Genomic DNA, 14,375 nt, shown 5'->3' on the forward strand with positions numbered 1-14,375 from the left:
TCCTTCTCTGTGTTTGGTCTCGACTCGTGCCGTCGGTTCTCTCTCTCTTTACCCACTGCATCCCCACCCCTTTTTCATTCTTTTTTATTTTTATTTTTTATTTTTTTTGTCTTATTCGACTGTCGAAGAGACATCTTTAGCAGTGCTACAATTGCTGTCAGGAAAACTCCCTCCTGTCCAGCTAATGTTCAATCCCTATACCTCTTGGGGTTGTATCTGTCCTTCGCCTTCACTCGATATCAACCTACCCTGTTCCTCATAACCTGCGGTTGAGGACTTGAATTCTGAGAGAAGAAAAAGAAAACTATATACGGTCCCTACCCACACGCTAGTTCGTCCGTTCCTTGGGACCTTGCCATCATCATGAGTCCGTCTCTGAGAGACCACATCACCCGTCCGTCCACCCGCGACCGCCCCGTCACTCGCGATCAAGGAGAAAATTCGCTGGTCGTTCCTAGTCGCACCTCCTCGCTTCACTCCCGCATCACCCAGCCTATCCCTTCGCAAATGAATGCCAAACCCGCCCAGCGCACCCCCAAGACCCTCACCCATGCCTACATGGTCTGCGGCGTGGGCCGCGAACCCTCCCAATGGGTCAAGGCCCCCGCTCCCGCTCAGGGCAAGATCGGTCATATGAAAGGTGCCGTCGGTCAGTTCTGGCTGCCTGAGATTCTGGGGAGCAGTCCCCGTCTGGAACAGGACAATGAAGTGGCCAAGTCCTTGCACTCGGCGATGCGGGTATGTCCCCTAAATTTTTTTTTTTTTTTTTTTTTTTTTTTTTTTTGTGACTCTCACGAAGAAAGCGGAGAGAAGGGAAATATGACTGACAGAACAGGCCTGTTTCCCCCATGATGTCGAAATCTGCACTGGCAAGAGCCAGCCGCACTGCGTTCACCACGCTTTCGTCCTGCAGCAGGACTCCTCCCACACTCTCTACGGTATCGCCCTCCGGGTGTGGTCGCGGGCCGACGAGAAGCGCGCCGAAACCATCCGCGAACTGCGAAAGAAGACTGAATCGGATTACTACGACAGCCCCGACGAGACCTACTGGATCCCCTACTGCTTGAGCTTCCTCTCGCGATACCCTCTCTACGACCTCCTGGGCGACTACCTGCGTGGCATGTGGATCCATTGGAACAAGGCCACCAACCTCTTCCACGCCGAAGAGGTGTCCCGCATCCTGAGCTTCCCCGCCCCGCGTCTGAATGACCTGGTCCGCATCGACATGAAAGATTATGCCCTGTGCTACCAGTTCCCCTCGTCGCCCACCGGTTTCCAGAACTTCTCCATGTGGCCCCTGTTCAACTGCCTGTCGATCCCCAACATCGTGGGCGTTATCGAGGCGGCCGTGTCCCCCACTCGTCGCATCATCTTCGTCAGTCACTACTCCGCCATGCTCACCATCGCCGCCGAGACGATTCGCTATTGTGTGCGGGTCTACGAATGGAGTGGCCTGTACGTCCCGATGGTGCACGCCCGCCACATCAAGGAACTGGTGCAAGAGCCCGGCCCGTACATCCTCGGTGTGACGGCGGAATGCCGCACGCTCTTCAACGCCCCCTCGGATGCTCTGGTCGTTGACCTGGATCGGAACTTTGTGCTCACCTCGAGCCCGCCCAACGTGCTGAACCCGGGCCAGCGTACCAAGTTCATCAACCGGTTGACGCAGGCGTTGAACGGTGACATCACCCCGACCGGCGTCCCGCCCCATCTGCGCTCGGCCTATGCCGGCGGCAAACTCATCCCCGCCGGACAGATCATCGTCATGCGCGGGGAGGTGGAGAGCGTCCAGGAGCCCGAGTGGTGGAACCAGGACTCCGTCATGGGAATCATGGACCACGTGTGCGAGAAGCTGGGCCGCAACACCGGCATGAAGGCCATCTTCGGCGGCTCCGTCAAGAAGCCCCTCATGACCAAGGTCTCGATGCGCCACCTCAACGAGATCGTGCGCGAGCGCAACCAGTACTCCCGCGACGCCATGGAGGCCTGGCAGGATTTCATCAACCTCAAGGGACGCATGGACACCGAGATCGGCAAGGTCACCAAGCGCAACAACTTCCTGGTCGAGGAGCTCGAGACCTGGAAGCAGCAGTTCCTCAAGTTCCAGGCCTTCGCCGAGCAGCTCACCAAGGAGACCTCGGAGCTCAAGGTCAAGATCGAGACCCACAAGCGCGAGAACCGCCGCCTCAGCGGCATGATCGATCAGCAGAAGGACGACGTGGCGCGTCTCACGCTCCGTCTGTCGGGCACCGAGAAGCAGCGCGACGACGCGCTCGAGGCCCTGGTCCTCCAGCAGGAGATTGCCGAGGAGCTCGAGCGGGAGCGCAAGCGCAACCAGAACGAGCTCTCCTCGCTGCAGCACACCAACTCGTCGCTGGCACGCCAGCGCGACGACGCGCAGCGCGTCGTCTTGCACCTGCGCAGCCTCATCAACGGGCAGTCGCACCACATGGAGCACATTGTTCGCTCCATCGGCAGCGCCACCGAGCTGCAGGAACTCGCCACGCAGGAGGCCGCCGTCGAGAAGACCAAGGAGGTCCAGGCCGACATCGAGACCCCGCGGGAGTCGACCCCCTCGCGCCCCGCGTCGGAGACGCCCACCAAGGCGATGCCGAACATGACCCCCGAGCTCGAGCAGCACCTCCTGAGCATGGGCAGTGGCAGCAACCGCCTCGCCCGTCTCAGCATCACCGATGTCGCGGATCGCTACCTGCGCGACAAGACGGATTCGATCTCGGACATCATCCGCAGCATCAGCGAGCAGTGCGCCGCCGCCGTGGAGGGCCTCCAGCTCGCCCAGGACGCCGAGGACGACGAAGACTCGGCCAAGATCGAGCGCAGCGACAGCCGTCTGGCCCCCAGCGACACGCTGGACGGCCGGTCGACCCGCGACGGCAGTGAGATGGGCGACGGCGACAACCACTCGCTGCACCCCGACCACCGCGGCTCCAGCGTGCCCCCCACGCCCGACCTGGTGCACAACCGCTCCAGCACGTCGATGTCGATGATGAGCAGCTCGACCTTCCCGGAGCGCTCGAGCCAACAGTACGGGCCGGGTGAGATCCCGACCCGGATCGTCGAGGACGACGACGAGCATGCTCACGAGACCGACGGTCTGGACGACCACACCGCCAGCGGATCGCTGTCCAAGCAGAACAGTGAGAACCTCATGCGGGCCAGCAACCCTCGCATGGTCGCATAATCGGGACATCATTCGATGATGCAACGGTTGTATTCAACGAGTTTGACACGACATCTGCTCCTCCGTTTTAATTCGAGCGAGTTGTGCAGTAGCACTTTTTTTCTATCTTTTGTTTTTTTTTTTTATCTTTTTATTTTTGAAGTTTTGTCTTCATTATACCTTTTCTTTTCTTCTGTTTGGATATTCCCACTTACGCCTCTTTGCCTTTGCGCTATTACCCGGAAGAGACTCGATTAACTCTAGTGGAGGATTATTTACTCTTCTTGATCTACCCTTTTGATAGGGTTGTATTATTGTCAGACTTGTGATATGGCACAAGCTCGTCCTTCACCTTTTTTTCTTTTATTTCCTTCTGTCTCTTTCCAGACTGCTGGGTTGTTTTCACCTTTCTATTTTAGAGCTATCTTGGCTCCCGGGCCTGTCCTCACCCTCTGGTGTTTCTTACTGTCTTCTCATTTTCTTATCTTTCTATTTTCCTTTTGTCTTGTCTATAGCTTTGGAAGGGGCTGCTTTGAGAGCGTCTCTTGTCCGTACCATTGGATAGTGTATACTTGATTTCATTCTGGACTTGTCGTAGACCTGCTTGTAGTTGATATAGTGTTGAACGTATCTGCCAATTGAGTCTGGCTCCACTGTACGTATATATCCATGGTATCGCACTTGACATATACAACAATAAGTAGGAAGTACGAGGTATATAGTATATGGGTAGGCACCACGGAGTACTCCGTACTCCGTACCCAGAGAAATAAACAAACTAAGCCAACTTCCCAGGAACAACCGGATGTCCCGCACTCAGCCCCCCACAAACCGCCCAAGCCTGCCCATTAACATAACTACTCTCATCACTGCCCAAGAAAAGCGCCACCCGCGCAACCTCATCAGCCACCGCACCCCGCTGCAGCGGATTCAGTTGTCCAACCTTGCGCTCCGTGCCGCGCTCCCTCGCCCGGTCGAACACGCTCTGCGTCATGCCGGTTTCGATCAGACCCGGGCAGATGGCGTTGATCCGGATGCCGGACCCGCCGAGCTGGTAGGAGATGGTTTGCGCGATGGAGACGACGGCAGCCTTGGAGGCGGAGTAGTCTGTTGAGCCGGCGTTCGAGCGAAGGCCTGCTACTGAGGCCGTGCAGATTATGGAGCCTGATGGGTAGGGCTTGGATGGGGAGGTTTGGCGCATGGCGAGGGAGGCGTGTTTGGCGGCGAGGAAGACGCTTTATATTACTTAGTTATCCTTTTTCCTGTTGTGGTTCTTCCATGCTGGAATGGATATTCCCTTCTTGATATAGAACAGAAAGTGGGAGGGGAAGACAAACCTGATAGTATTAGTGTTCATCGTCTTAGCAAACCCCTCCGCACTCATATCCGTAAACGCAACCGGCTGCCCGACGATGCCCGCATTCGCGAAGAACACGTCCAGCCGGCCGTACTTCTGCAGCGCATCGGCGACAACAGCCTTCACGGCTTCCTCGTTGGCCGCGTCGAACTGCCGCGTGTGGACGTCCACGCCCGGGTACAGGGACTCGATCTCGCGTTTGTGAGTTGCGAGATGTGTGGAGTCGAAGTCGCAGATGTAGACGGCTTTGGCGCCGTTGTGCGCGTATTGGTGTGCGCTGGCGCGGCCGATTCCGGCGGGGGAGTTGGTTCCTGGGTTGTTAGTTTTGGGCTCGTATTTCTTAAAGGATTGCGTATTTTGGATGCATGTGTGTGGGTAGTAGATAGGTAGATAGGAAGGTAGACAGGTAGGCAGGTTGGTAAGTAGGTAAGTAGGTAAGTAGATTGGGAGATGTATAGGTTGGAAGTAGGGGATGGTGGTAACTTACCCGTAACGATAACGACCTTGTCTTTGACACGGCTTCGCAGAGTTAGCTGCTATCTATACCTTCACCCCAATGATACTCACGGTCCAACTGAATCCTGCGCCACCTGGCGAATGCGAGGAATATCCTCAAACTTGCCGGCATCAGGAATGCCCTCGGCAAGCTGCTGGCTCAGGGCCTGGAGACGCTGTTTGGCTGAGAAGGGCATGATGACAGGATATACACAGTATTATGCGATATTGCAATATTTCAAAAGATCAATTGTTTATCAGACAAGGAGAGTACTGCAGACACTTTATTCCGTGTCATCTCCTCCTTTCTCCTCTCTGCCATCCCCTCTCCAGCTTCGATACAGCTCGGTTATGCGGGGAGCCGAGGCTGATATCAGGTGATCGATTACATGAACAGCAGCCTGAGGCAGGTGCACGCCTCAGGCACTGACAGCCAAGCTAACCTGATCCGGCCATGACTCAGCGGTCACTCCCCACGTCATGGCGATTGCATACCTGATCTTGCCAATTGGGTTCAAACAAGCATCCGCTATTCCAGCTGCTCTCGACGTTCTGCTTTTTGAACTGCTTTGGACCGTGGTGACTGTACCTGCTGCCCAGTGGTCGTTTTGTGATCGTTGAAGTACGAGGACAGTATACCTACTCGGATTACCGTCCACAACGCGGCGGAACTGACGGAGGAAGGACCTTACTGATTGATAAATTTCGCCCACTGCTGTCGTCGAGATCACACAACTTCCCTTTCTACTGTCCGGCCCGAGCTTCGTCTATCTATCTTCTCACAATCAACGTACTCCGCAAACTTCATGACGCCCGCACTCACCTGCCCCATCCACTGCCCCACGAGCCATGGCGGAGTGCGAAGTCCAGCACACCCTGCAGCGTTCTTCCTCCCGGACGTCCTCCTCCTCTCGACACAGTCAAAAGGCTAGGACCGTCCGCGCAAAGCCCCAGAAACGCCTCTCCGCTACCTCCTCCATCGCCACCGACCTCACCTCCTTCCCCTCGCTATCCCCCGATCGATCCCCCGAGGGCTTCACCGGCCAGCCGGCGCTGAACCGAGCCCTGACGAACGCGCTGCTGGACGGAGGAGATGCGAACAGCACCGGTGGTGCCAGTAATACCAGTGTAGGAGGCGACAGCGGCAGAGATTCCAGTCGGGACCGGAAATCCACGCTGGCGAGGTTGACGAGCAATATGTCTCAGAATTCTGGCCGTGCGGCGCTGTTCGATGATGCCCCTCCGGCTAACGACTTCCCCGGGGCTCTGCACCTGGCCGATGATGCCCATATCGAGCGCTTGATTTCAAACACCGGGGCGGTGAAGTTGGTCCGGCAGTTTGCGCGTGATCTGGCGCAGCGTGACTCGGAGATCTCGACCTTGCGCCAGCGTGCTGATGCGAGGGAAAGGGAATTGAAGAGGATGCTGCGGGAGGTGTCGGTGTCGAATCAGGATATTGAGCGTCGGCTGTATACTCTGGACTACTCGGCAAAGCGGGGCGAGAAGGACCACCCTGGTGGGGCTGATAGCATGGAACAGGCGAATCCGTCAGCCGCGATGCACGGACTGATGCAGCAAGCCATGGCCGATGATGTCGGTTCTTTCCCCGAGGAAGTCCCAGGCCCCATGTCCACGTCGCAATCGACTGTTCGCGGGCCCCGTCTCGAAGGCGATGCACGATCCGACACGACCAATAGTGCATCCGGCACGGCAAGGAAGAGACAGACTTCACTCCGCAACTGGCAGGATTATATATTCGGGGGCAACGCGAACGGTCGTAAGTCGAGTCGCGCAAGCAGCGTCATGGGTGACGTTGGAGAAGCCGAAGAAGACACCCAGCGACAGCAGAACCTCACAGTTGCATCGGCCCGTCGCAAGGGTCTCGACGACCAGCTCTTCCAACCTCCAGAAGGGCGGATTAGCCCTGGTACCGAGGAAGCAGCTACGAGTAGTACGGGCAACGCTGATAGCGCTAGCCTGCATTCGCGCAAATCTTCCAAGTCTCTGTCTTCGTGGACAGTCAAACTGTTTGCTGGAAACTCCCAGGCCAATAAAGACGACGGCACCGGCGAATCAACCCGCAGTAGTGCGCCCTCAGCCACCCGGGGCAAAGGAAAGGGAGATACATCTGCGGCTGCCAATACGAAAGGGGGCCTCTCCGCAGTAGCTTCCCTCAAACGCATCAATAGCGGCACGGATATGCCAAATTTGCAGGCTGCGGCTAGTAGATCAGCAAATGGACCGGGTTCAGCGGGCCTCAAGACTGGCCAGGCCGGTCGCAGACTCGCAGCTACGAGCGTCTCGCAAGGGGCGAGCTCGGAGAACACAGGCAAACATGAAGCCAATCTTGGTCCTGTCGAAATGGATGCGATTCTTCCCTTGGAATCGAGACCCCCGACGCTTACCCCCACGTTCAATAATTACCAGTCAAGCGATTTGTTAACAGATCGATTTGGGTTTATCTACGACCAACGCCGCAAGAAGAGGCAAAGGGAGGCGAGCAAGCTCAAGAACGGTGGCCATCGCTTCAGCGTGACGGAGACCATCAGCAGCTTTCGAAGTGACGCCTCGGATGGCGATGATGACAGACAGTTGGACTCCAGTTCAAGTTCAGCGCGCTCTCCCGGCCTCGCGACGCCGGACGATCAAGAGAGCGGTGACAGTTCACACCGCAGATGGCAGGATTATTTGAGGATGCCCACGGGGCCGGCCGAACTCCTTTCACATACCCCGTCCGTCGGTCCTATAGTGTCGTTAACTACTGGCGAGGGTGAGGGTAAGCGAGGTACAGCAGTAGCAGTGGACAAACGGGGCTCACTAGCTGTCAATCAAAACTCCGAGCCATCAGCCTCTACCTCTACTGTGACCGCGGATCGCCCAGAGTTCTCGGGAACCAACAATGGCGACAAGCCTTCCGCTGCTGTGACACTGGCTACAAACGAGAACGAGCCGGTCAAGTTACTCCTTGAGCAGCTGAGTGACCTCCACGACTCACTGCAGCGAGATAAGACAGTTAAATGGAACGAGTTCCTGCGCAAAGTGCGCGCAGAGCGGCGAAAAGATGGGGAGGCGGCAGCGGCAGCGGCGGCCGCCGCTGATCGGCCATTGCAATCTGTCGATATGCCCGAAGTTTCTTTGGCGGACGGTGAAGTAGTGGGTATCGCCGGTCTGGGCAATAAGGGCAAGGTCGGGCGTGCCAAATGGCGCGAGTTCCGGTCACTCGTTCTCGGTGGTGTCCCCGTTGCCCTGAGAGCAAAGGTTTGGTCCGAGTGCAGTGGCGCATCGTCCATGCGGGTTCCGGGCTACTACGACGACCTTACAAAGGGGATCGGCGGCAGTGAACCCGACCCGTCGGTTGTTGCCCAAATCGACATGGATATCAACCGAACCTTGACCGACAATGTGTTCTTCCGCAAAGGGCCCGGTGTCGCCAAACTCAAAGAAGTTCTCCTTGCGTACTCGCGTCGCAATCCGGAGGTGGGTTACTGTCAGGGCATGAATCTCATCGCTGCATCACTCCTTTTGATCACACCCACCGCTGAAGACACCTTCTGGCTTCTCACCTCCATGATCGAGGTTATCCTCCCGCAGCATTACTACGACCATGGTCTCCTCGCGTCACGCGCGGACCAAATGGTGCTACGCCAGTATATCTCCCAAGTGCTGCCCAAGCTCTCGGCGCACCTCGAGTCGCTGGGGGTCGAGCTCGAAGCGCTGACCTTCCAGTGGTTCCTGTCGGTCTTCACCGACTGTCTATCAGCGGAGGCATTATATCGCGTCTGGGACGTTGTCCTCTGTCTCAATGTCACCAGCGTGGTAAGCCCAACACCGACTGGCACGAATTCGGCGTCCGGGCCCCGCGAATCTAAAGACTCTTCCACGTCTCGAGCGCAGGACCTTGCATCTGGAAGCGGCGGCGGGAGCACATTCTTGTTCCAAGTTGCCTTAGCGCTCCTGAAGCTCAACGAGCAGCAACTCCTGACCACGTGCACCACGTCCGCCGAGCTATACACATATATCAACCATCAAATGACCAACCACGCGATCAGCATCGATGGCCTGATCCAGGCTAGTGAGGCCTTGCGAAACGTCGTCCATCGCGAGGATGTCGTCTCGCGTCGGGCCGACGCCATGCGGGAGTTTGGAGTTCCTTTTGATGGGGCATGAACGCTCCTTTTTATCTTTGATACTCAATCTTCCTTCCTTTCCTTGGGTTTTGATACGAAATTTACGCTCCTTGTGCCACGCAGCTTTTTTTCTCTGTTCTTTTCCGTCATTCGCATGATACCATCTTGTCTTTCCTTATAGAATTGCGGTGCTGGCTGGTTGGCTTTTTTTTTTTTTTTTTTTTTTTTCATACTGTCTTGGCGAGCATACGCGGGCATTCTGCTTGGTTGATTATTGCAGGTAACTAAATAAAATAGATACATTATGGCCCACTTTGTTTTCTTTGTTTCGTCTGATTTGGTGTCCCATAGGCATATTGATGATATTGGTTATGCGGTAGTATCTGTCCTGAGATTCTTGATCACTGCTAGAGGGGACATGCATGGACGCAATGAACCTGAAACCTATTAAATACCTGATCCACATAATATACAATTCCCAAGAATGCCAAATGTATGACAGCTACCATCACGTGACCGAATCCGGGGATCTTGGCGGCGACGTCACGAAACTAACTTCCTGAGCTAATTCACTTTAGTATTTTCTTCAACTTCAACATCCCAGTTGTGATTTGTCTTTGCAATAGATTACGACGAGATCAAAACCACCTTGTTCTCTGAATTTATTTACTAGTCTCGCGTCGCGTCACATCCAAACCGATATCTTGTTCCCTAGGCAGGCCCTAGGCATCTCTCATCATGGCCTCGTCATCCAAGCCCCGAGCTCCCTGCTCTAGTACGTTGCGCACCGAATAAACATCATCCAATCCTACTGCATGAAAGCTAACATCTAAATGAAGCACCTGCATCGCCAACCGCACCACCATCCTGGCCGAACACTCCGCCCCAGGAAGCTCCTCAACCTCCGCCTCATCCCTCGCCTCCATCATCCTCCCCAAGATCACCCACGACAAATGCCAGAAGCTCACCTTCACCCACGACCGCCTCTTCGTGCACTACATCGCCGACTCGCCCACAGGGTCCACCGAAGACATCAGCCGCCAGGAGGTCAACTCCTACGCCCCGCTGAGCTTCATCGTCGTCGCAACCGCCGAACAAGGCCGCCGCATCCCCTTCGCCTTCCTCCTCGAAATGAAGCGCAAGTTCCTAGCCGCCTACCCCCCCAACACCACGGACTTCTCCTCCCTCCCCGCTTACGGCTGCGCCGCTTTTAATACCGACCTGCGCGCGCTGCTCCAGACGTATAATACCGCCCCGCCGTCTGACTCGCTTGCCTCTGCCCGTCGCGAAATCGATAGCGTGCGTGATATTATGACGGAGAATATTGAGCGAGTGCTGGAGCGCGGCGAGCGCATCGATCTGCTTGTTGATAAGACGGATCGGTTGGGCGGCAATGCGCATGACTTCCGCCTGCGGAGTCGTGGGCTGCGGAGGCGTATGTGGTGGAAGAATATTAAGCTCATGGTGCTGCTGGTTGTGGTCGTTATCTTCCTCATGTACCTGTTTGTGGGCATGGGGTGCGGACTGCCGGCCTGGGGTAGGTGTGTGGGCCACAGTGAGTAAAGTATGCTGTGCAATGTGCATGGGGTTTTAATCTTTTTGCTCACGTTGATGCTAAGTGCTTGGTCTGTTTGTTTGATCGTGATCGCGATTTCCATAGCGCGGTGGGAATACCGTTCCGCCGATTCAGTTCGTGATATCCGCATTTTCGCAAGTTAGCTGGTTGGTCTTTTCTTTGTATTATAACGTCGATATTCACCAGTCCCATTCAAGGATGGCGAGAGATTACACGATACTACATATCTATTTCGTTCGACTGTACAGTATAATTATCTCAATTGGTTCATATATCTAGATTCTATAAAAGACGCCAGCCCATAGACTCATTCTACAAGTCGTATAGTATACGATAGATATGTATCTCACTTTCAAACCCGCAGCGTCATAGCTAGTGCTCAGTGCGAGTCTGCAAGCGAGGCAGAATCCACGGCCGGCAGAACCAGCCGTGATTTCTGTGATTTGTTATTCGCCAGTCATTTAACTCTTCAACCATTTTAGGGTCGTCCGAAGACGGGATTGACGAGGTGATAATCTGGCGGGTATGTTGGGGGTTTGGGAGGGGGGTAGGGGTTGTTGGGTGCTGGTTCGCGTAAGAGGAACGCTTCCAATATGTGGATGAGTCGAGAGGGTGGGCATTATCAAAGAAGTGAGACGCAAGTTGGATGAAGTCAATCTTGGTCATTCTTTGATTCGTAGCAGACGTCTGATTTGCAAAGTGACTGGAGGAGCTCGAGGTCATTATTGAGTCCTCTTCCCTATTGCAACAGATAAAACCACTGAAGTAGAGAGTTCGTAGTCTCATGTATGGAGATATTTCAGTCGTTGACCATGGTGGATGTCAAATCCAGCAGACTCATTTGTTGTGCATCTCTCCATGGACGAGAGCATGGAAGCGTGTTGTTGTTGAGAGAAGTAAGGAAGGAAACTTTCGCGGAGGTCACCTGAATCCGTGCGTCACATGACCGCGTGTCGGCTAGGGCTTTGTCATCCGGAGTTACTCGCTCACCGCCCGGGGGTTCGGCTTATCGCCCGAAGATCGTCGAGGCTTCGATGCGCCAACAGTCTACTGTCGCGTTACTTGTTTTCAACCGAATGATGGTCGGAACCAAAGGGTTATAGGTTCCTTGTGGAATCTGCTGTCACCGCTTCTACCTCTTCAATACTCTTCTCTTTTCACACTTCTCTGCCCTCCAGGATGATCCTTCGAGGGCGTGTACTTCGATTCGCGTTTTGACCAGACCGCTGGCTTGCACGGTGCCATTGACAGCTCAACATGGCGAACGACGACTATAACTGGCTTGCGGGCTTTGATCGGCTTGATGACTACCTCCAGAGGTCTATGGGCAATGAAGCTTCTTCCGGTGAACCCACCCCTGGTTACTCGTCGCCATACACAACACCTTCCACGTTGCAAGCGCCCACAAACCAGCCTCATCCACCACCACCTACGCAATATGCACCGGCGAGGATGATCCCACCGAGCGCGCAATTCCAGCATAATATCAACGACGGATATGTCACGGCGCAGCACCACCCCGAACACTTTGCTGGCGAGAGCTCCGTGAGATCACAGAATAGCTACCAATTGCCGCCCGCTGTTCCCACCCACAGCCCCTACCAAGCGCCAGTGCACCACCTCCCACGCTCTACAAATCTGCCAGCTTCGGCTCCTTCATATCCTCCTGCTCAACACTTTCCAATTTTCTCGGCTCCGGAACAATCACCGCTACCGTCCTATATTCCGCGAGAGGGGGGCATAGCAGCGGATATGGAAGCCGCGCGCGCCGCAAAGAGGCTTTGCATATCCAAGTCGCGACCTCACTTAGATCCTGTGGGTCACTCGGCATCTCAAGTTCCGCCCAAGACAGGATTGTACAGGGCTATGGATTCGGTGAATGGCACCGCGGGGAGTTTGGTCAAACCAGCTGGCGGACCACCCAGCGGGCAACCAAGCCCCGGCGGCAAGTTCACCGCATATTCTTACGCGCCGCGCGATCCCAATAATAAGCGCTTCCTCAAAGACCGCGTGGACATGGCCAAACGTCTCACGACGAGCGATGGGATGAAAAAGACGACCTATGATCCTAAAACGATTGCGAGGGACGTCTTGATTTCTGCGGGCCGTCACCCGAAGGAGGCTGCTCTGAACCACCATCTCTCCCGTTTGCGCGACGTGTTCACTCACATTGATACGTCGTCCGATCTGTCGACCTTCCGGTGGGATTTGGTCGATCCCGTCCCTGACGAAACACGTGACCAGAACGCGTCCGCGCCCCGACCAGAGACCTCCGCGGTCCCGCCCCAGCTTCCCGCCGCGCAACCCACGCCGCCGTTGCCCACGGTCGATGTTTGGAAACTTTCGACACACCAACCTCCCCAGCACGCTCAGCAACGACAAAACTTCACCCCCGTGCCTGCCTCCCAGTCACCACTGCCACAACCGATACCACAACCCTACACGCACCCCCCATCCCCACCCAAACCACAATCTACGCCCCAACCCAAATCGCAACCTACGCCCCAACCCAAACCCCAGCCCAAGCCCCAGTCCACACCCCAATCCAAGCCCCAACGCAAGTCACAGCCCTCGCCCCAGCCTGTTCCTCAGGCACCTGCACCTACACCTCCGCAGCCGTACCCGAAGCCCGAGGTACACCTCCCGACGCCGATCGTGGAGATGGGGAGACCACCGGGCAAAAGGCCAGTCGGCCGACCGCCTGGGCGGCCATCCGGAAGCACCAAGGTTCCGATGGTCGTGCCACCTCCCCTACCGGTATCGTATCAGGTGTACGCGTGTCGGTGGCAGAACTGTCAAGCCGAATTACACAACTTGGAGATGCTACGAAAACATGTGCTGAAGCTCCACGTGCCCTATTCTATCAGCTGCGCGTGGAAGGGTTGCACGTTCGAAGAACACCTGCCGGCGTGGCAGCTGTTCGAACACATCAAGACGGCGCACCTGGACTCCATCGCCTGGAAACAAGGTGATGGGCCGTCGGTGACTGGACCTGGTGAGAAAGCGTCTTGATCATGGCTTGCGGGGGAGCTCGAAGGAACTTACGTTAATGATCTGATCTTGTTGTATCATCTAGTGGGCAGTGATGTCGGGGAGACCCCCGTCCCCATCCCCAATTCCAATCAGTCCAAAGGCGAGGATGCGCTCATCTTCCCGGCCAGCTTCAGCTCCATTCGCGCCTACAATAAGGTCCATGGCAATAGCACGCAGCGTGACCGAGCCGAGGGGATTCTGAAGGCGGTGCGCAAACAGAAGGAACGGATTGGTGTCGGGCTGGATCCCGGCGGATGTCAACTGGCGACGCCCGCGCGGAACGCGAACTTGACGGCCGAGGAGAGCGTCTACGAGGTTGAGGTTGAATGATCAGGCGTTTACGAAATGGAGGTCGAATACTCATGGTGTGGAGTTTGAGAGGAGATCGTTTTGTCCGGATGGGCCTATGGGAACTGTGGCTTTCGCAATCTGGTATGCATTGGGTTGGGTCGCACCGGTGTCAACGGCGTTTGATTGTCTTGCATTCGTGTACTTTAATTTATGATTTCCCCTTTGTTGTGTACGATTCTGGGATGTTGATGGGTTTAGCTTGAATTGAGCATGGACGGATACTTCCAAGATCATACGCTTGCCATCGGGCCTCGT

The 14,375-nt window shown here is 55.6% G+C and overlaps 5 protein-coding genes across 5 annotated transcripts; 4 read left to right on the forward strand and 1 right to left on the reverse strand.

Annotated features, from left to right (window-relative positions):
- Positions 1-71: 71 nt before the first annotated feature.
- P168DRAFT_263714 (DENN (AEX-3) domain protein) lies at positions 72-3,202 on the forward strand (the record flags this gene model as incomplete). Its single annotated transcript, XM_024834817.1, has 2 exons — positions 72-738; positions 836-3,202. The coding sequence occupies exons 1-2, from the start codon at positions 364-366 to the stop codon at positions 3,200-3,202; spliced, it is 2,742 nt and encodes a 913-aa protein (XP_024697922.1). The 5' UTR covers positions 72-363.
- A 570-nt stretch (positions 3,203-3,772) lies between these two features.
- Positions 3,773-5,331, reverse strand: P168DRAFT_308875 (SDR family NAD(P)-dependent oxidoreductase). The gene is made up of 4 exons (XM_024839243.1): positions 5,106-5,331; positions 5,026-5,057; positions 4,519-4,849; positions 3,773-4,416 (listed from the first exon to the last, which is right to left on the reverse strand). Exons 1-4 carry the CDS (start codon positions 5,228-5,230, stop codon positions 3,960-3,962), a joined length of 945 nt encoding a protein of 314 aa, XP_024697923.1. The 5' UTR covers positions 5,231-5,331; the 3' UTR covers positions 3,773-3,959.
- A 245-nt stretch (positions 5,332-5,576) lies between these two features.
- On the forward strand, positions 5,577-9,388 carry P168DRAFT_287380 (TBC domain-containing protein). Its single transcript, XM_024836560.1, has one exon. It carries the CDS (start codon positions 5,883-5,885, stop codon positions 9,198-9,200), a length of 3,318 nt encoding a protein of 1,105 aa, XP_024697924.1. The 5' UTR covers positions 5,577-5,882; the 3' UTR covers positions 9,201-9,388.
- Positions 9,389-9,756: 368 nt separating this feature from the next.
- P168DRAFT_287381 (putative synaptobrevin-like protein Sybl1) lies at positions 9,757-10,951 on the forward strand. The gene is made up of 2 exons (XM_024836561.1): positions 9,757-9,906; positions 10,000-10,951. Exons 1-2 carry the CDS (start codon positions 9,899-9,901, stop codon positions 10,721-10,723), a joined length of 732 nt encoding a protein of 243 aa, XP_024697925.1. The 5' UTR covers positions 9,757-9,898; the 3' UTR covers positions 10,724-10,951.
- An 851-nt stretch (positions 10,952-11,802) lies between these two features.
- On the forward strand, positions 11,803-13,938 carry P168DRAFT_34887 (putative C2H2 finger domain protein). The gene has a single exon (XM_024841887.1). It carries the CDS (start codon positions 11,994-11,996, stop codon positions 13,746-13,748), a length of 1,755 nt encoding a protein of 584 aa, XP_024697926.1. The 5' UTR covers positions 11,803-11,993; the 3' UTR covers positions 13,749-13,938.
- The last annotated feature ends 437 nt before the right edge of the window (positions 13,939-14,375 follow it).

This window comes from Aspergillus campestris, assembly GCF_002847485.1.
Source record: "Aspergillus campestris IBT 28561 chromosome Unknown P168scaffold_1, whole genome shotgun sequence".
Taxonomy (NCBI): domain Eukaryota; kingdom Fungi; phylum Ascomycota; class Eurotiomycetes; order Eurotiales; family Aspergillaceae; genus Aspergillus; species Aspergillus campestris.

What these genes read in the sequence shown, in the direction of transcription:
- P168DRAFT_34887 (XM_024841887.1), top strand. Translation starts at nt 11,994, where the DNA reads ATGGCGAACGACGACTATAACTGGCTTGCGGGCTTTGATCGGCTTGAT.
- P168DRAFT_287380 (XM_024836560.1), top strand. Translation starts at nt 5,883, where the DNA reads ATGGCGGAGTGCGAAGTCCAGCACACCCTGCAGCGTTCTTCCTCCCGG.
- P168DRAFT_308875 (XM_024839243.1), bottom strand. Translation starts at nt 5,230, where the DNA reads ATGCCCTTCTCAGCCAAACAGCGTCTCCAGGCCCTGAGCCAGCAGCTT. An exon ending in GCGCAGGATTCAGTTGGACC is followed by an intron (nt 5,058 to 5,105) that starts GTGAGTATCATT and finishes AACTCTGCGAAG; the next exon opens with CCGTGTCAAAGACAAGGTCG. An exon ending in ATGAACACTAATACTATCAG is followed by an intron (nt 4,417 to 4,518) that starts GTTTGTCTTCCC and finishes AGTAATATAAAG; the next exon opens with CGTCTTCCTCGCCGCCAAAC.